This window comes from Cottoperca gobio, chromosome 3 (assembly GCF_900634415.1).
Source record: "Cottoperca gobio chromosome 3, fCotGob3.1, whole genome shotgun sequence".
Lineage (NCBI taxonomy): Eukaryota > Metazoa > Chordata > Actinopteri > Perciformes > Bovichtidae > Cottoperca > Cottoperca gobio.
Window position 1 is genome coordinate 22,973,312 of NC_041357.1, and position 20,627 is coordinate 22,993,938.

The 20,627-nt window shown below is 38.7% G+C and overlaps 1 protein-coding gene across 1 annotated transcript; it reads right to left on the bottom strand.

The window, feature by feature from the left end:
* Window positions 1-1,361: 1,361 nt before the first annotated feature.
* LOC115004842 (ribosomal protein S6 kinase alpha-2-like) lies at window positions 1,362-19,099 on the bottom strand. The gene is made up of 22 exons (XM_029426550.1): window positions 18,995-19,099; window positions 16,013-16,129; window positions 13,698-13,779; window positions 12,855-12,935; window positions 12,430-12,509; window positions 11,737-11,843; window positions 11,622-11,659; window positions 11,370-11,512; window positions 10,114-10,184; window positions 9,662-9,750; window positions 9,094-9,158; window positions 6,935-7,037; window positions 6,670-6,815; window positions 6,274-6,396; window positions 5,865-5,954; window positions 5,548-5,706; window positions 5,194-5,355; window positions 4,959-5,035; window positions 4,500-4,617; window positions 4,332-4,388; window positions 4,061-4,141; window positions 1,362-3,636 (listed from the first exon to the last, which is right to left on the bottom strand). The coding sequence occupies exons 1-22, from the start codon at window positions 19,097-19,099 to the stop codon at window positions 3,490-3,492; spliced, it is 2,241 nt and encodes a 746-aa protein (XP_029282410.1). The 3' UTR covers window positions 1,362-3,489.
* Between the last annotated feature and the right edge of the window lie 1,528 nt (window positions 19,100-20,627).

The window sequence follows — 20,627 nt, forward strand, 5'->3', positions numbered from 1 at the left end:
CAAACCCTGATACTAGAACTATTTGATTGAATGCCAAAGTAAGATGAAATCATTTGTTGAAGCTACTATACACACGTGTGGCAATATTAACTTGCAATAGAATATATAAGTGACATTATACTGAGTTTTTATAAGGGGAGAAAATACATTTTGAAGTTCTTGCTCTATGAGAGATAATATGAATTCTGACGAAGCTGTAATTGTTGGGTTGAGTTATTGTTTCTCAAAGCTCTTTTTCTTTCTTTTGCCTTTCATCTCTCCCCTCCCGACACCTTCTCCTTCCTCTATCTGTTGTTTGGGCTCCTCTTGTCACTCCACTGCAATCATCTTCGCAGGGGGGCTTGTCATCTGTATCTACTCATATCCTACAATTCCTTTTGCTCTGAACACTACTGCACTTAAATGTCAGAGCTGATGAGCCTGCCACACCCACCTGACACATCAGCTCAGCGCCTGCTAAAAGCTTTTATGGAACAGTGTGAGCCTGGTGGTTGATATAAATTAAAGTGTTCTTTGCTTCTTTTTTTTGGGATTAGGCCTCTAAAGGGACAACTTCTGGTAAGAAATAGAAAAAGAGTGAGCACATAGGCTATGATTGGTTGCCATCTAGTGGCTTGCTGCCACATTATCATGGATAGAGAGAAAGATACAGCACCTGAACTCTCACCGTCTAAAACTATATTACATTTCACAACAATCAAAGAGAAAGCAAATAATATAAACGTATTTCACCTTTCATAGTTATTAGTCATCCTATTGTGTTGATTGTAATGCATACAATTACTCAAGTTTGGAAACAGTGTGGGTGAGAGCCTGTGTATTGAATATAAAACTACATTGACATCAACTGCACAGACTGGAGTGAGCAGTGACCTCTACATGACTTTCACAAACGTGATGTGAGTGTTTTATATTGCAGGATTTCATGTTATAGTACTTTTTTATTCTTCTTTTATTTTACATATATTTGTATAGTATGTATTACTATTTTTATGACATACTATACTACTGTTTGACTTTTTGAATTATTATTTTTATGTCATGCCATGACTTTATATGACATTTTTATGACATACTATACTATGACTTTTTTATGACATTTTAATGACGCACCTGTGGTCCCCGAACCTTTTCCGCAGAGCCTCCCTTTTGTAGATAAAAATATTTTCATGCCCTGGTTCATGTGCGGGTTCACTGTCACGCTACGACTTACTATCTTGCTTTTCATACGATGACAAGTCAACATGTCTGCTGCCATCTAGGAATGTAAGTGTATGCATTTTCTTTAATATCCAGGTAAGAACATTTACTCATGCCGGTACATAAATATGACTTAAAAAAAAACTCTTCGCTCATTTCACTGCCATTTCTGTTCTTTTCCTTTATTTGTAAAACTTTGGCATTCTAGCCAATAATTTCAGAGATTGGCCAGATATAGACAGTATGTACACTCTGAGCAATGGACGCACAACACAATATAATATGTACAATCTCTAAATATCTGCAAACACAATATATACAGTCTTACTGCTTGCAGATAGTTGAACAACAATATATGTACAATCTAAATTAGTAAACAATATTTACAGCTTTACCTCAAATTTGTAGTTGTACAACATAATATCTACAACCTTATCTGAATACGCATAGTTGCATAAGTGCCGGCTCCACCTCTCACAGTTACAGCCAACACATACGGCCTCTGTATCGGCCAACATAATATGTACAAAATTATTGTATCTCTGCTACAGTACTTATTGGTTACACGTCACAATATGCTTTGTTTTTGTTTTTTTTTACCTCTGACCAGAAAGAATGTGTGTCAATTGTGGAGCATCATGATCTACATTTCTACTGGTTAATTGTACAACACAAAGTGTGCTACTCATGTCTGCAAAACACCCTGTTCAGTCTTACCTCGTATTTGTGATTGTACAACTTATTAGACACAATCAGGGCAGCAGCAAAAGACAGTATATACAATCCTCTGACACAGTGGGTCTCAAACATGTTGGCTTTCAGAAACTAACAGCATACTTGACACACGCGAGCAGACACTGAATGATGATATGTATTACACTGAATGCTGAGTTAATAATTACAAAGTAATACAGGCTGCAGAGTTTTGCTATGAGTGGGACATTTACCAAAACGCCATATGATGCTCTCTGGGTCAACTCTTAAGCCAAATAACATACTTTATGCAACACAACAAACTACGTTCAACACACATATCTTCATATCTCTCCGTTTCCATCTGATCTGGGAAGTGCAGTAGTGATACATTGAACAATACATTTTACAATAGTCAAAGGCCGTAGTTCTGGAAGACAACGATACATACAGTAAAATGATTAAGCATATTATGAAGAATAAGACTTCAATGGCATTGCTAACTCAATGATTCCCTTTGGTAGGATATTTACATTTGTAACATGCATAACTCTGTGGAATTCAGAGGATTGATTGGTGGAGAAATGTTCTAATCACAGTGAGAGTACCTCATTTAAATACATGTTACTCTAACATCTATTGTTAGATATACTGTATGTTAGAGTAACGACTGTGGAGGACAGTGTTGATGTATGGCATGAACTCCTGGTGACATATATGCATGTGCTAAATATGAAAATTAAAGTAAACCGACGACTTGGCATGTTGTGCGTGGCACAAAATACGTCTTTTTCTCATTTTGGTGACCAGACTAATCCGTTCCACTTTCAGCTGCTGGAGCTTCTATAGATATGAATGTTGTGTCTGTGTATATTGCACTACTGCTCTAAGTGTATTCCGACATGTCTGACCAAAAAGAAGTCGACGTCCGAGTGTTCGCTTTAAATATCAGCCGCAGATCAGTTCACTTACTGGCAATCTTATAGCCAAGGCCGAACTATGAGAAACTGAGAGACAAGATCGATATTAAAGTGAGAATAAAATGTGGATGTTTTTTCGACCTATTGTTATGTTTTTGCTGTGAAGCACTTTGGGCTGCAATTCTTGTATGAAAGGTGCTATACAAATAAAGCTTATTATTATTATTATTATTATTATTATTATTATTGAAGTCAGCTTGTAATTCCCACAGGAGAACTGAGGGATTGGATAAGGCTTCTGCATTTTGAATGAAACCCTCTGTGTTTAGGATTAAAAAAGAATAATAATAGAAAACTTCTTCAAGCCTTTGAGTTTTGTTCAGATTTAGAGTCACATTGTATGTGCAGGTGCACAGTGTCACAGTATCAGATTAGTTTAAAATGTAAAAGATAAAAAATGTACACTTTAAATAGATTGATCTGAAGCTAGTCCTGAAGCCAGTGTTCGTTGACTTCTTTATTGTTATAGATAATTAGGCTTTTAGTCACTTTGTGATTTTCCGGCTACATTCAGTTTATAGCCGAGAAGCACTTAGTAACAAGGTTTGTGCTTTTAAAAAAGAGAAGGTCTTCTTCAATCAAGTGGCTCGATGTTTAATTTGGATTGTTGAGTCGACTACTTTTCTTTAAGTTCTGAATTAACTTTGGGACTCTCAAGGTTCTTCATTCCTCGCCGCTGAGCCAGGCTGGAGGACTGAACAGCCTCCAGGACTGGAGCAGGAGCACAGCGCTTCAGAGCGGAGTAGGTGGCAGACAGTGCCCCCTGGTGGTACAAAAGGAGATCATATTATATCTTATTATTACTGGTCAAATCTGTCCAACTACAAAACAAGCGGTAGACAGCGCCACCTGATGGATACACAGAGAGAACATTACAGTTGTCTGATGCCGACATGAACTCTGCTTTGAAACCAAAGACATACTAACTAAAGATTATTTTAGAGCTCAGTACTCATACTGACACATGCAAACACTCACTTACACACACTGAAGCCACACTAAAGAGCATTTGACAAATAAATCTTGATTTTTCCAGCTAAAACTACAGTTGTTGTTATAGACTGGGTATTTACCACTTAAACTAGCATTGTGTTACAATTAGGATGTAACATGGTTAAACACAGAAACACTGAATGTCAGTACTTGGTGTGATATTTACTGTATGCACACATGCACACAGTTCTGACCTTGACAGTAAGAGCATCTTGTCTGCTGAGAGCTTTGTCAGAGAGCTGGTCTCTGTCTACAATCCAGGGGTGACGAAGAACCTAATGGAAATCAGAGCGGAAATTATTTCCTGATTTTTCAAAAACTGCTCCTAACAGTGATATACAAAGAAAACACAGCAAGATAACATACATATGTACTGTTATCTGTAATATCCTTGATAATGTTTCATAATGGTCAATACTACAGTAAAGATGAAGCATACCAAGTCGTATTACAGACTAATAGTACCTGGGGAGCAGTGAGGCGCTGGTGAGGATCCACATGGAGCATCTTGATCACAATGTCCTGTTTAAAAGAAGCTGCCATTAGTATCTTAGGACAGTACCAGTACCATAATGTCAGGAACACAACCATTATATGTGTATCTATCTCCAATAAAATAAAATAAAATCGAACCTTGGCAGCGTCTGATACCAGCTCCCAGTTCCCCCCTGTGATAATGAATATCCCGCAGCCGATTTGAGCCAGAATTTCCTCTGCTGTGTCCTCAGAACTGCTGGCAAACGGACTGAAACTGGGAGATAAAAAATAAAATGTACAGAGAGTAATTCAAAGCTTGAGTGAATTACATAACGGAGATGGAGTCAGACCGAAGGGAGCCGTCTAAAATCTACAACTGGTGTGAAAAATCTCTATATGAAGTAAAAGCTCCGGCATTGTAACAGGTAGAGACTGTAAAAACTCACTGTGGAGAAGATAAAAAGCACCTTTTGTTTTAGTGAAATATTTTGTCTCGTATTGTCTTCACTTTTATTTTACCAGGGGAGTTTGTTTAGCACACATCATGTGCACAGCAGCAGGGGGAGTGATTGCAAAACATTGCAACATTACTTTTCGTTTTAAACTTTAACTGACCCAGCTATCATGGTGTAGAGCATGATCCCCATGCTCCAGATGTCACAGGCTGCATCATAACCCTGCTTCTTCAGAACCTGCACACACACAAACACACATCAGTGGTCATTTCAATAGAGAGCCTGGTAGGAATAGTTTCTCTGATACATTCTTGTTACATTTATTTTTGTCAGCCATTTCATGTTTTGTGTAAATGTTGGTGAGATATATTATTATGATTACTGATAAGCTGTACCTCAGGAGCCATGAACGTAGCCGTGTAACAGGGGGTCATCAACAAGCCATTCTCAGCCCTGAGCTGTTTGGCGAAACCAAAATCACTTATCCTGATGCATTCTGGGAGTCCACTGTCATCAGAGTAGCGAATATTACTGGGCTTCAGGTCTCGATGCACAACCTGAAAAAGTGAAAGACACACACAGACAATAACGCACACAGTAGCAAGTTCACTTATGATTCAATGGTTGCTCAAACTGCTACTGAAGCGTCAAAACCAAACACAGAAATACAGTTATCTTCAAGTAAGTGTGAACACGTAAAGAGATGTCAAGAAGTCATGTGTTTAACGTCACAACAAAAAATGTTTTACCCCCTGTGAGTGTAAATATTCCACAGTCTTGGTCAGCGTGCAGATGATGTCTGACGCATCTCTCTCTGTGAAATGTGGCACCGTCAGAGCTCTGTCCAGCACCTCGTCTCCTCTCAGTAAATCCTGAACTAGGGACACACACTGGCCATCGTCAAACACCTAATGGTAAAAGCACACACACACACACACACACACACACACACACACACACACACACACACACACACACATGCGCACACACAGCTTATTAAAAACAGTTTTAAAGAAGCTGAAGAGGCTCTTCTAACATGGCTTTTGTGTGGGTGTGCTGCACTTACATCCTTCAGGGTAATAATATTTGGATGCTGTCCGTATCTTAAAAGAATCTCAATCTCCTCTGATGGATCTTTCCTCGCCCTCTCAATGATCTGACACAAAAACAGAAACACACAAGGATATGTTAAAATAGACGCAAAATTGCAACTTCTAAACCTCTAAATAACCAGGATTACCGGGATGCATTTAATTATCCCAGCATTTCCCACAATGCATCACCAGCCCACCATATACATATGTAATCACTACATTTTGTTGATTGGATTCAGATCTGTGTTTGAGGTCAGACTGTGCTATGAAATGCTATAACAAAAACTGTAAATGCTTTTAATGTATATTACAATGTTAATATCATCAAGTTGTTTTATATCTAAATAAAATAAGTTCTAGTTTAGGTGTAGAGTCCACTACCTTCACTGAATACTCCACAGCAGTAACTCTGTGCAAACATCTTTTGCAGACAGAATTCGTTGTCTGTCCAACTTCCTCCTTAAGCTCATATACATCACTGAAGGCGACATCACCTTTGAGATGCTGCAGGGAACACACACAACACACACACACACACTCTTCTGTTATATTTCAAATATCTTTCATAGTCAAATGAGTCATAAATGAGGCTTTACTCTGGCAGTCAGTTGCTGTAATAATGTATTTGAATGGGATTTATGAGGGTAATATTTAGAAAGGTCCGCATAATAAAATAGCCAATCGCTTAATTACCCAGTCTATCTGTCAGTACATGATCAGCAATGATTTAATTAGATGTGGAGAAAGGACATGCGCTGCTTTCTTAATGACACGCACCTTTGTTATGGGGTTGATGTTGTTCACCTCCTGTCGAGAAGCTGCTACCGTAGCAACAATAGGCTCCTGACTTTGATTCGTTGCAACAAAGCTGAAGCCACGAAACAGCTGGTGTGTGTTTGCGCTCGGAGGGAGGCCGGGAGAATCTGGATGGGCAAAGATACACAGATACAAACGTGTGTTCACAAAACCGTACAATAATTGAGTTGTTGAGTGTTTATATATAAATATTTATGCATGTATTTTTTTTCCGTGTTTCAGTTACCGGTGGGCGTTCTGGAGGTGAACTCAGGGTCGAAATGAAAAGTGTCTTCAGGTCTTCCAACTGTCGGTTTGAACGGAGGCCGCATTTCTTTCCTGTACAGCTTCTACAGGAAACAACAACAATCGTCATTGTCAGCACTTATCAGTGACACATGATCTGGTGCAAATTTACAATATTGTAAATTTACAATTATGTAAAAGTGATGCTTTTAGTTAGCGAGGAATGTTATGTAAGCAAAACGTTGCTTTGTTTCCATCAAATTACTGCGTTTAATAGTCACTGGAAATATGGGTTAGGTTCCACAGCAAGTCAATGAAATGTTCATGTCCCGCCTGCATTAGTCTCACATCTCACACCAAACTAATCGTATAGTGATGCAAGGGTTGATGTAAACATGTACTGGGTCAGCAATGACATAGACTGATCTCGAGATGTAATGGGGAGGGAAAAGAAAGGAGCTAATTTGATAAAAAAGAGAATAAGTTTAAGAATATTGAATTGGAAAATAATGTTTAATGTATTATTTGTAAGTAATGGTGAAAACTCTTTAATGCCTATTATAAGAGTACACAGAGTATGAACATACTGTCATTTTGATTTAATTTCTTAAGTGCGTTACTGACTATGGCCTGCAGATGTCAGTAGTTGCCTGCTGTGAACAGTCTGGCAGGGTCTCTGTAAGCGTTGGTTATCATTAATACACACTCTTACTTGCTATTTGATTCACAATTTACATTCTTTGTGATGTTATCCTTTTTATCAGCTTAATGAGAGAAGCTCCTCAAAGATTGAGAAATAAATGAAAGACTGAATGATCGCAGGGAAAAACAAAAAAGAAGATTCTGATGGACGAGAGAGTAAAGCATTCTGTCTGATGCCGCACAGGGATTTAATTAGCATAGTACGGAGAATAACGTAATCCTCTTTTTGATAGCTTGTCACATCATGCCAGCAACACCATCTGTAAATGGGAAAATGTGGTGTTTGGAAGAGGCTAGTGGGGAGTAATTTAGCAAGGAGTACAGTTAGAGCTGGTGGTCAGGGCAGAGATTAGCGGGCATGCAAAGCAGATAATAGTGGATTTTGTTAAAAATGAGAGCATCACTACTCACAACAGCGGATAAACAGGAGTCAAAGCCTTCTGAACATCTCTGATAAAAAGAAACGGGTGCAACAGTGTGAACACGAGCAAGGCTCTCACATTCAGGGACACCCTGTATTTACAGTACATACTAATGATGTTCTTCTACAAAGTATTGTCTATTATCTTCATCATTTCTGTTTAAAATAATAAGTATGCTGAATAGGATATAGTTACATAAGTGCTTTGCTTTTCACCAACGTGTTGAGTTGCTTTTAACTGCTCTTGTTGGGGAATGCAACAAAAGGCTTCTGCAGCATGAATGCTACTTACATGGTACCAGTTACTATAAATAGAAGATGTAGGAAAGAGAGCTTATAGTTGAACACATTTTCCCTTTTAAGCAGCACACTTCCAAGGAGTGAATGTCAAGGTTAGATTGTAATAGCACAGGTGATGTTTGTAGCCAGAACATGTGAGCATTAGCAAACTTTCTGTGAGAAAGGCTATCATAGATAAGAGGATTAGTTACAGTAAAGTTGGGAAAGACAGGCAGATAGGAAAGTTAGGGATTTCGCCACTGAGCTAAATCTCATAGGGTTGTTAGATGAGTCATTATTGTGGGTAACTCTTGAGGAAGTGGATGAACAGCTGCGTGGTTGTGATGACAGCAAACAAAATACATAGATTCAGATGTCTTCTTAGAATAAAAGGTTTTACATTTAACCCAGGCCACTGAGCTAGTAGTACCACATTTGTGACATGATTAGAAAAACACTGATGGCTGCCTTACACGAATTAACTGTAAACATAAATATATATACAGTATGTGTAAGCAAACAGGTGTATTTGTTGGTAGTATGAGGGGGGTATTTACTTACAGGCCTAGATCTGTTCTCACTGTCTCTTTGTTTTGTTTGTTTGATTGAGTCTATGATCATTTTTTTCAGTATACTGTACACATCATGTGTATAATACCAATGAGTATACACGTGTATAATACAATACAGTAACAGTAACCTTGCAAATAGTGACCTTCATATCATGTAGATGAATGTTCTTCATGAATGGTACTTACAACCCAGTTTATCGATGCAAAGAAGCGGTGTCTTTTTATTTCCTCCACTCCATCTGGTCCTGCACCTATGAGTCACACAGATTCAGACACATATTAAGCAGACAGACAAGCATGGCAAATACACCTATAAATAAAAAATGCAGAGCATGAAAATAGTCAAGTGTTTTATATACACAGCCACATTTCTAATATCTTTTAATATCATTAGAATACTATAGGAAGACTTATGTGAAAATCATGCTGTGGCCTACATGTTGCTATAGTTAAAGTGACATTTTCACAGTGTTCCTGATTGTTATGAACACACGTGTAGAATATTATGTTACCACATCAGAATGAGGTTTAATAGCATTAGCTCCCCAGGTTTGTATATGTGAAGTGTCTCATGTTATACAAGTCAACTGTTTTGCAAATTGTTCAAAATGACTAATTTCATTTTTATTTGCTGCTAACATCTGCAGTCTTATTGTACCTCCAGGTAAGAATTTGTCTCAATAGTTGGTAATCCAAAGTGGCACAAAAATGCAGATTTACTACCATTATTTTCCAAGTTTTATTTATACAGTACCTAGTCGATTAGCAGGGTTCCTCTTGAAGAGCGCTCGTAATAAGCTCTGCACTTCAGGACTGAGGAACTGTGGCATTCCCAGCTTCGCCCTGTACAGAAAAGACACGGTTTGGAAAACAGGTTTGTGCACATGCACATGTTTTGTAGTGCTGCGATATATTAACATCGTTGTCAGTATTGGATCAGTTTAACTTTGCTTTTTTATTCAATGTATTTAAAAGATTCAACAGAATATAGAAATGCAGTTGCAAAGGGAAAGAGGAAGTATAATAACAGTATGACCAAAAATGCAATTACAGCCTACAAACCACTTTTACATAACTAGTAAACAGAAACTAAAAACAAGACATTTCACAATTTAAAATAGGAAATTAAAACATACCCAGAAAATAAGGATTTGGTCATTAATAAAAAAGCTTTAAGAAAAACAACAATAGATGACCTGGTCTTACTTTAGAATAAGTGCCATTGTTTCCTTCCGGTCTTTTCCTTGGAACGGTAATGATCCTGTCAACATCTCAAACTGTAAAACAGATGATAGCTGTCAGGACACAGCTGACCAGTGGAAAGTAATGTGGAGGTGGATTGTTCCTAACTTTTATGTTCAATACAAGTTTCAGTAGTTATTGGACTTCCCTAAATATGAACACTACTTTGGTTTAATTGATAAAGCTGGCAGTGGAAACTTTACCAAATGTTAAAGTTGTGCCTTAATATTTTTGTTAAAATGTTGTTAAACTATTGTATGAGCTCCATCACATCATTGGCCTGTTTTTGTAATAGAAATGTCGCTAGTGGAAATATGTAATTCATACTGACATGAAAATACAATACATAACACTGTGTTAGAAAAGGTTTGATGCACCTACATCTGTGCGACACCCCCACCCAGACCAATACTCATGAACAGTAAAGTCATATCTTCACAGAAATGATGATCAAAGAGAAAAATCTAGTAGAGATAATAGTAGATCTAGAAGTAGAACATAAAGCTTTTACAAATACAATAACAAATTGTTTGTACAAACTGTTTACGAATGTGTTAATGTTAACATTAATCTGTCAAACTATCTTAATGCAACATGTAATATACAGTACAATGACATATGTTGTGATAAGAAACAACATCATTAGTAATTGATTGGATACTTATATTATATAAGAAAAATATAATCAAAACACCAGAAAATTCAATAAAATCAAAATACAGTGGCAACAAATCTTCCACTGCTGCTGAACATGACCCTGCTTTCTGTGTGCATGTCTCCGAGACTATATTGCAAAGTTTAAAATTAAAATATAATCCTATTTATTGATTTCTTCAACAAATATTGTTTTATCATACAAAATAGACTTCTTCTACGACTGTCTCTTGGTTCAGCTTTTTGTTTTTCAGCTGTCAGTGAATGTTAACCTCATTTTCGGTATTAGTCAAATAAGCCACCAGGCAAACAAAACAAGCAAAATCCAACAGATGCACGATTACAGAAAGTGATGGGACCTAATCTGCCAGATATGGTAATTAAGCAGCTTTACTGCCAGAAGAAAGCCAAATTCAGAAACCAGTACACTGGCACATTATGTAAGAGCTGAGTATTTGGCTCATACAATAAAGTAAATTCATGCCTGCCGTTTTTGACAGCAGAATCAGGCAAAATTAGCAAAAAAATATGCTGCCATAATAAAATATTACATTAACAATTCTTACCATAAGTACCCCAAATGACCACCAGTCAGCACTTTGTGTATGCCCTCTCCTGTTCACAACCTCTGGTGCCATGTACTCGATTGTTCCACAGAAGGAATACGCTCTTTTATCATGGTCGATGGCCTCCTTACTCAATCCAAAGTCTGAAACACAGAGACAAAGAGAAGAAAGATTGACATTACAGGAAGTAAAAGATGAATGGAAAGACAGAAGATTGAACACGGAAGATTGTTTGCAGTTGGATGCACTGACCAGTTATCTTAATGTTTCCTTCTTCGTCCAGAAGTATACTGTTGGGGAAAAAAATGAACATTAAAAACTAAAGAAGAAAATTAACACAAAAAAAGGGGCTTTTATGAGCAAGTACTTTTCAGGTTTGAGGTCCCTGTAGATGATTCCCAGACTGTGTAGATGGTCCAAGGCCAGGGCCAACTCAGCAAGGTAGAACTTCACATCCTCTTCTGTAAACATTACCTAGAACAAATAAAGACATGTGGATGCTGGTATACAAAATCACATAATAAAACAGGAAAATAAACATTAGAAAATATTCAAAAAGGAGCAGGATGGCTCATGTTTGCAACTAACTCTCAATAATCATGAGGTAATTTTTCACTTTGCTTCAACAACTTAGACTTAACTTTTCAGAAATAGGTGCATATACCTCTTCCTTGCATATGTATACCCTTGTGGATGTTGTTAAGTGTGACTATAGGTCTCTTGGTGACACTAAGATGCACTTCACTAAAAATACTGTTTCTTTCTTTCATTAATTAGTTGATCATTAAATTAGTTTGTTGTTAGAAAAACAAAACTTTCTTTCTTCAAAAACTCACAACACTCTTGTGTGGTCTTTCTTCATTAATAATGCATCAGCATGACAGTAATAGAGGCCAGGATCACATCAACAGAGTTCACAAGGTGGCAAGTAAATTCACTCCTGGAGGTGATTAAGTGATTAGGTGATAAGATCCAAAAATAGACCTTCAAAAGTAATTCTTTAGTAATTCTTTAGTGGTGATGGGGAAAGAGTCAGGGAGCCTATCAAGATCAAACCTACCTCCTTTGACAGACGAGTGAAAAGGTCTCCCCCTCGTAGGAAGTCTAGGATCAGATAGAGCTTTCCTTCTGTCTGGAAGGCTACGCACACACACACACACACACACACACACACACACACACACACACACACACACACACACCCACACACACACGCACAAGATATACACAAGTTATATGAGGCTATGAGGTCATTTTTCAGGATGCCTTTAAAGTAGAAAATATGTATATGCAATGAAATAACAAATTCAACTAAGAACTTTCCAACACAAACGTCTCTTGTAACTAGTATACAAGTTATCTAAACCAATTTTCTCTTGTCAAAAAAGGATATTGTTATATATGGGAATACACTGTGATTTCAGAGAAAGAGATATTCAAATCCACACCTACTGTAAATAAAGACCATCAGACAGCCAGACTTACCATAGTGCAGTTTAACTATGAATGGATGATTCACTTCTGCCAGAATGTCTCTTTCCATCTTAGACCGCACGCGATCCCGAACTGAGAAGGAGATAGTTGGGCGAGAATAATTTGTTTAATAACATAATATTCAGTTACTTCTATCTGCATGCAAATAAATCATGTCAAGCCTCTAATACCATGAGATTGTGTTATGTAGGATGAAAGTGCATTTACTTGATTGAAACATGTAAATTGAATTAAACCCATCCCATGGTGCTGCTTGTCTATAGTCTATACCAGCAATAACAGTGTTATAGCATCTAACGGAATGAGACCATAACTATTTAAAGAAATACAGGTTGAGAGGATTAACGCTTCTACAAAGACCCTTTAATTTAGCACAAAGCTTTTACAGTAGATTGTTGTTTACAATAATCCCATTCAGTTTATCTGTATTAAATGTATAAACTAAACTCGTCCTGAATGTACAGCAGTTTGAGAACTCTGACAAACATATAATATTAATATTAACAATTTCCACTCAGAGCCCAAAAAAGCATAAAGTTGTTATTGCAGCGTAATGTGTCTCAGTCAAGATTAAATAATTGAATCCATTAGTAGATGCTATAGACACACACATGTACTTCCTGAAAATAATAACAAGCACAAACATGGCAAGAAAAACATTCACTACAGACTTTTATTGTATTGGAGTATTTTCAAAGCGTAAACTTTGCCTCACATTATAATATACAAGGGATTTGATCAACTTTGTTCTTTTTAAAAAATTCAAAAATGACTTCTCAGGTGCATCTATTAAATATCACAGAGTATTTTTTATATATTAGTTTTTATTTGTACCTTTCAGTGTGGCTTTCTTCAGGACCTTCATGGCATACAGCTGTCCTCTGTCCACTCCTCTGATCTTTCTCACCAGAAACACCTGGAATTATCACCACCATCACATTTCTGAGTTAGACTATTTTGAATAATTTGCAACAAGCTCGTTTAAAATGTCAAAACACTCTATGTAGCAGCCATATATTGTATATATTGTAGCAGCATTAGTTAAAATAAAATAAACTCAAATAGGGAGTACATTATTGGATGTCATTAAGGTGTTGCTAGAGGACCTTTTCAGTAATACGTTTAACACACTACAGCGCTATACACACGTGCGCGCACGCGAGGCACACACTTAATATCACGTTTTGCTGTTGCTGCCTTTTACTCACGTGCTACGTTACACCCTCACGTGCAATGTGGTGGCGACCGAGCTAAGGTAAGTGCAAGTTAGCTCCCATCACTTTTAATACAAGAGTGACATGAACACAGTGACACTGTGATAGAGAGAACAACTATGATTTGCACATGGTTGCCAAACACTAATTAAGCGCGCGTCTAAGCTAGCTGTGGTTAAAATGCTATCCTGGCCATCTGTGACTGTACAACCTGACCTCACGTGCCTCCTGCCTCCTGTGGCTGCGGAAAACACATCCACCCGCCAACATGAGCTGAGGATTTATGTCCGCCCCATGCAGGCATCTCAATTTAGTTGGTCCTTACTCATTTAAATACACTTGTTGAACTGTGGCATTAGTTGTCATATTGCTTATCTAGAAATGATTAAAAATGGATGGCTTATTATCAAATTATCAATTGGTGTCTGGTAAAGCACAGTCAGTAGTGACAATTTAGTGATGGCGATGAGCTTCACAAAGCATTAAAGCTTTCCAGCAAATTTGTTAGCAAAAAGGTTAATTTCTCCAGGTTTCACACAAAACTACCTGTAGGTGAAAGAGTGTAAAACAGGCTGATATCATCTCTCAACCATGTGATCTTTGATATACTGTATTTTGCACCAGAAAAGGCTTGGGAATAACAAACAAAAAAGTGTATAACATACCTGTACAATAAAACTGTAATTGCCTTTTGAATAATGTATTCAATATTTGTAAATTAATTATTTGGGCAATAATTGTATAATAACATAATGATAAGGCAATTATTATCATTTAACAAATGGCAGGGGTAATATTAGTGTTCTAAGAGTGGAAAGTGGCAGTGGTTCTGAACCACTATCTGAACCAGTCACGTGGTATCGACGGGTAACAAGGCTTCGGATGTCATCAATGACGTCATTGATCTAAAACGATACAAAACTTCCTGGATTACTCGACACACGCTCCGAAGCCTCGGCACAGCATGTAACATCACTACAATACATATACAAACTATAAGGTGGAAAGTGGAAATCTTTCCCACATGCGTTTGCCCTTTGTTCCAATTAAGAGAATTTCTATGCAACAGCATGCAATGATATTTCAGACAATAGTTCACTTCTGATTATGTGGCTGCAGTTTGGGGATCGCTCATCCCTGTTTCAGCTGACAATACCCTCGTGCACAAAGCAAGGCCCACAAAGAAATGTTTTTCCCAGTTTGGTGTGGAATATCTTGACTTGTCCCAGACAAAGCCCTGACCTCAACCCCATCCAACACTTTTGGGATGAATTACAAGTGACTGTGAGTCCTTATCGCCAAACATAAGTGTCCGACCTTGCTCTTGTGTCTGAATGGAAGCAGATCCGTGCAGTGTGGTTACACACTCTTCAAGGGAAAACTTCCCAGAAGACTGGAGGCTGTTATAGCAGCATAGTAATGCCCTTGGTTTTTAAATGAATGTATGTGTGAAGTCAAGGAATAAAATTAGCACCTGCCAAATACAGGGTAGCTGTTGGCTGTGGCAGGTAAAAATTGCAGGTGTGGTACCACTGACTCTGTTTACAATTCTAAAGCGTTCTACATAGATTTCAGAAGTGGCAGACAAAAACAATTGAGTTACCTGCAACAGTGGCAGGTGAGGAAAAAGCTTAATTTCAGACCTACAGACAATCCAAGTGGTGTTAATACTGTAAACATGCAGTACAGCTGAAGAAGTGCTGCCTCAACACAGCACCTAACCTAAGTAATGACCTGCTGGGTCAGACAGGCAAGTACAGAAAGCTTGCAGGTTGTAGTCAGCATTGGGCCTTTGGTGTCATGGATGTCAACACTGATATCCTGTCTTTCTTTAAGACAGAAGTCTGATCCAATGGATTTGAGAGAACCTTTACATGAGTTGTCGTTTGAGATATTGAGGTCTCAGTGGTTATGTTTAAAAGTAGTATCCTGTACCTTTCCATAGGAGCCCTGTCCAAGCACTTTAAGCAGCTGGAACTGAGAGGGGTCTGCTTTCTCACAGCCTTCCTTAACATGGTGGCTGATGTCAATCTCCTTCAGGATACTGTCATCCTGAGGAAAGAGACAGACATCACTATTATTTTGTTATTTACATCCTACAGAGACAGAAAAAAAACAAAAAGCTAAGAAAAACTGAGGATCTTTTTCTCAAAGGTGAAATATGAACAAGATGAGATGAATGACGGTTGAAACATTGTTCATGTAACATCTATATCGATAAAACAACAAGTAAATAACTCTTTCAAAAAAATACAGCGATGACAGATGGTTATTTATAAGCCATCATGATTCTGCTGGAGAGGTATGGGCTGAGGTCGCTGGCAGAGATTGATAGTATAAGCTGCTTTTTTCAGCCTATTATATCTACTCAGTGAAGCAAATGATCAACTTCAAACCTGAGGCGTGATTTAGATTGGTCAGTTTGACAATATACTGTAATTCTGTTATTTAGAAGTTAAGAGTTTTACAGAAATTCAAGTAGTTAGTAAATCTAGAAAGTTTATGGTTGTAAATTCAAACACATTAACTTAATGTTAGTAAATTGTTGTGGCCCTGCCTTCCCTGAGGGTTATGTCTCGGAGGAGGCACTGACACATTCAAGTGCATCTTGACACGGTTGGAAATTGTTTTTAATTGCAGTGAATTTGGGGTTAACACTGTTATTATATCCATGTGCACATATTCTGATTTGTTCTGGTAGTTTGAATAAACATGCACATGGTGAAACAAGGTACAGGGCTGGCAAATGTTTCCTGTGAGCAGTGAAATGGAGTTTCCTATTCTGTTTGTGTGTCTCCATTAATTCTTAACAAACACATCAGCATATTAGTTTTGCAAATATGGTTTGTAGTTCAGCTAAAGCTTTATTTACGTACAGGTAATATATACTGTGTGAATGACAAGATATTTTACAAGCTTATTTCTTTGAATTTACTCATTTATTTTGGTTTGTTGCCTGTCACACTCAGAACATGTTGAGGCCTTCATTAGGATTGATATGTACAATATACAATGTTTCTATTTGAAGTTAGAGTAAAACCTAAGACTCAGAGTCTATACAAAGCTAAAAATAATCAAATTGTCCGTTAGATCTGTTTCTGCTAAGACAGCAAGTTATTTTAGGCTATCTCTATATTGAGTCTTTGACTAACACAGCACATTTGTTTTTTCAATTACAGTTTACCCAAATCAACAGTGCGCAGCATAGCAAGTTATTAGCTTTCAAATTCAGCCCTCGAGATTTATTTTTATTACAACAAGACCAAAATCCAGAGGGAGAGATCATTTCAGTTGTTCCAGCCCTCCAACCTGCCTGGCAATTCCTTTTGCTTTTGACTATTGGAGATATAGAGGGGTTTTTGCAGTCTAGATCCTGAGGGAATCATCCTCAGTGAAACAAGGGAGGAAACAAACCTGACAGCATATTAACTGCTGACATGACAGCAACAGTGCAGATCGACACCCAACACAACACACAGTGATGTCAATGGATTTTCTATCACAGTATTTTACACTTTGACTCACACAATGTTACACTTCAAATCTAAAGCTCATATTCTAGTATGTGGAACTCTATCAAATTATAGGGGTTACCTTATATACATTATATAATACATATGCACAAAGTTTATTAGAGTAAACAGCTCTTGAGCACAATGTTATGGTTATATTCTAAACACTAAGCATGTGAGGGACTTTGAGTGAGTATATATCTGACTTATTCCTGCATTTTACTTACACCTTTATTTGTCTTGCACTATTTTTTTTTCTTAAGTATACTGTATGTTGCATTGTTGGACTGGGATTTTCATTGCCAACAACGACACTGTAGCTTTTGTGCATATGACAATAAAGCTTTGTTTTTATAAATAAAGTTTTAAGACTGCAATCACCTGCTGTGATGTCACTGATTGGGGCGTAGCTTGAAATGTAACATGCTGGAAACTTTCAGCCCATAGAAAGTAGTGCTGTAGCAATTTGCCCTCTGTGATCAATTGTTGTTTTATTCCTTACACACGGCAGCAAGAGAGATGTCCATCAACCAGAAGGAGACAGGTTCAAGGCCTCACTACCAGCTCCCGGACTGCTGATTTATAGCTGACCCTGAACTCTGACCTTGCCATGAAGGGGAGGGAAATGAAAGAGATCTTCCCCACATGGAGCATCAAAGCATCAAGTTACAGATGTCAGCCAAACAGGTAAACAAACACAGGCAGACATTTGCCAGCCAGAAAGACAACAATCACACAAACAGGTAAATAGCCTGTCAAGATGATTCTTCAGCACTCAATCACAACTACAAGGACCATAGAGGGAAAGGTTTCTATTTATATCTCAGACAAACAGGTAGATGTGCTGCAAACAGAATACGGCATCTCTCCCCTTGCCTGCTGGTTTGTTTGGGCTAAAAATAGACCTCCACTGCTGTGGCCGTCCACTGAATCAATCTGTCTCTATCCATTTATGTATCAACCTGCCTGCCTGGCTGCTTGTTTGCCTGTTAGCGTTTTTGTCTCTCTGACTGTATTTCCATGTAGCCTCTCTCTCTCTCAGTCAAAACACAGAGTCTCTCTGCCACTCCGTTTTCTGAATTCTTGACAGACAGGCACAGGAACAGCTGTAACAATGCTGCAATGACTTCTGAACCACTCCTCAACAACCCAAATAACACACATTCTTCCCACACCCATTCCCATGTGCACACAGACTCTTCACACACATCCTCATCTACTGTTGGTTTGAGACGGCTGCTGTTATGCCCTTAATATTCACACAAACAGACACACATGGTGCAACTGTGATGCAATCCCCCCCCCCCCCTCACAGCACGCACAGTCACACACATGCTCTATTTTCTAGGTGATAGAAGTTTGTACTGCTCCTGTCCTGTGTGGGTGTCTAAACAGCGTGACTAACCTCTAGCTGACAGAAGCCGGTGTTGTTTTTGTTCCTTGCAGCCTTGTTCTTCAGGTAGATAGAAAACCATCTCCGCACTGTGAATTTTCGCGTGCTGGTATCCATAGCAACGGGCAAACCTGTGCATCTATCCCATAATGATGAACATCTCCCTGCAGGGGGGGTCCTAAGGTAGAGATGCAGAAACAGAGCTTTTAATTATTATTGTTTTTTAATCTATTTGTTCCGCAGTTTATCCATTGGCCCGTCCTCAATGCAGTCGTCGCTTTTTAGTGCTCCCATCATTCACATTCGCCGCTCGTCTCTCTGGAAGTCGTGTCCCCCCTTCGTCTCTCAGACGCAGTATACGCCAGTAAGCACGCAGTCAGAGTTGTAACAGAGCCGTTAATCTGCGTAGACAGACTGAAGGTTGACGGCCAGGGCAGGTGCGGCTGGGTTTGGGATTGTCTTGTTTTGCAGTCGGCTTGCTGCGTGAGGCTGCTGGGAGAAGTGACGAATAAATCTGTTCCGCTGAATCAGGAGAGGTGTGTGTGAGCTCCCTCTTCACATCCTTGCTTGTGCATGTGTGTGTTCATCCCCTGCTGCCTCTCTCTCTCTCTCTCTCTCTCTCTCTCTCTCTCTGCAGAAGGGATTGTCACCAGTCACATTGTGTGCCGGCAAGCTCCTGATCCCTCCCTCCCTCATTCTCCCCCATTCCTTCCCCTCACCTCCCTCTACGTTTCTCCCACCAGCATACAGCAACAGCTGGTGAGGTCACATGGTGTAACCCAGCTACCTCTCTGTCTCTCTCTTCCTCTGTCCCTTCTCTTTAGCTCCTGTCTGACATCCAATAACACACAGACTAAAAAACAAATGATGACGACGCAAAAGTACAATGTAAGCCGCCTACCAGTGGAGGTCTGTGGAAAATACTGTGGCTCAGTTTCAGTCACATTATATCAGAATGTAATTTGAGGACAGCAATCATTGTTACAATCAATATTGACGGCTGAAGCATGGTCAGCAGTCACAGAGAGTACAGCGTGATCTGGTGGATCACTGGGCATGGGTGTGTGTGAGTGTGTGTGTGTATGTACTTGGATCTGTCACATCAGCAGCTTTGCAGAACTGCAGTGTTACATAACCAGAGAGGGAAAGCGAGAGAGAGGGAAATAGAGACCAAGGGAAGTGGTGGAGATGGTGAGGCTTTATAGATGAAGCAGGGGGTGAAGTCAGGACTGCTGCTCTACCTGGGTCAAGTGTCCGTAGCTGATGTGGGCTTTGATTTCTAAAATAAGATTTCATATTCTTTAGCCAGGGTAATTCACCTCAAATGTTCAAACTGTGATCCCTAAACTTGGAACGTCACTAAAAACGGAGCTCATAGTGCTGTTTCCATGTGCTTGACAGGATTTGGACCACATTTAGAATATAACTGGCACATAGTTTCAGGACATTTTAGTACTATTGAAAATGTAATCAGCTGTGTTCAGTCAATCTGCTGTGTGTGTTATGGGAGGAGATTCAGGATTATGGACTGGTGTCTTTGTCCCAGCAGGATTAAGGCTCTAAGGAGATCACAACATTAATATTCATACACACTTAGTAGATGTGGACAGATAGAAAGGCATAGTACGATTACGTTTTTCTATAT

Coding starts and splice junctions, on each gene's coding strand:
- LOC115004842 (XM_029426550.1), bottom strand. CDS start 19,099: ATGGATACCAGCACGCGAAAATTCACAGTGCGGAGATGGTTTTCTATC. Junction 11,513..11,621: donor AGGAAACATTAAGATAACTG/GTCAGTGCATCC, acceptor TCTGTGTTTCAG/ACTTTGGATTGAGTAAGGAG. Junction 5,036..5,193: donor CTACGTTCATGGCTCCTGAG/GTACAGCTTATC, acceptor GTGTGTGTGCAG/GTTCTGAAGAAGCAGGGTTA.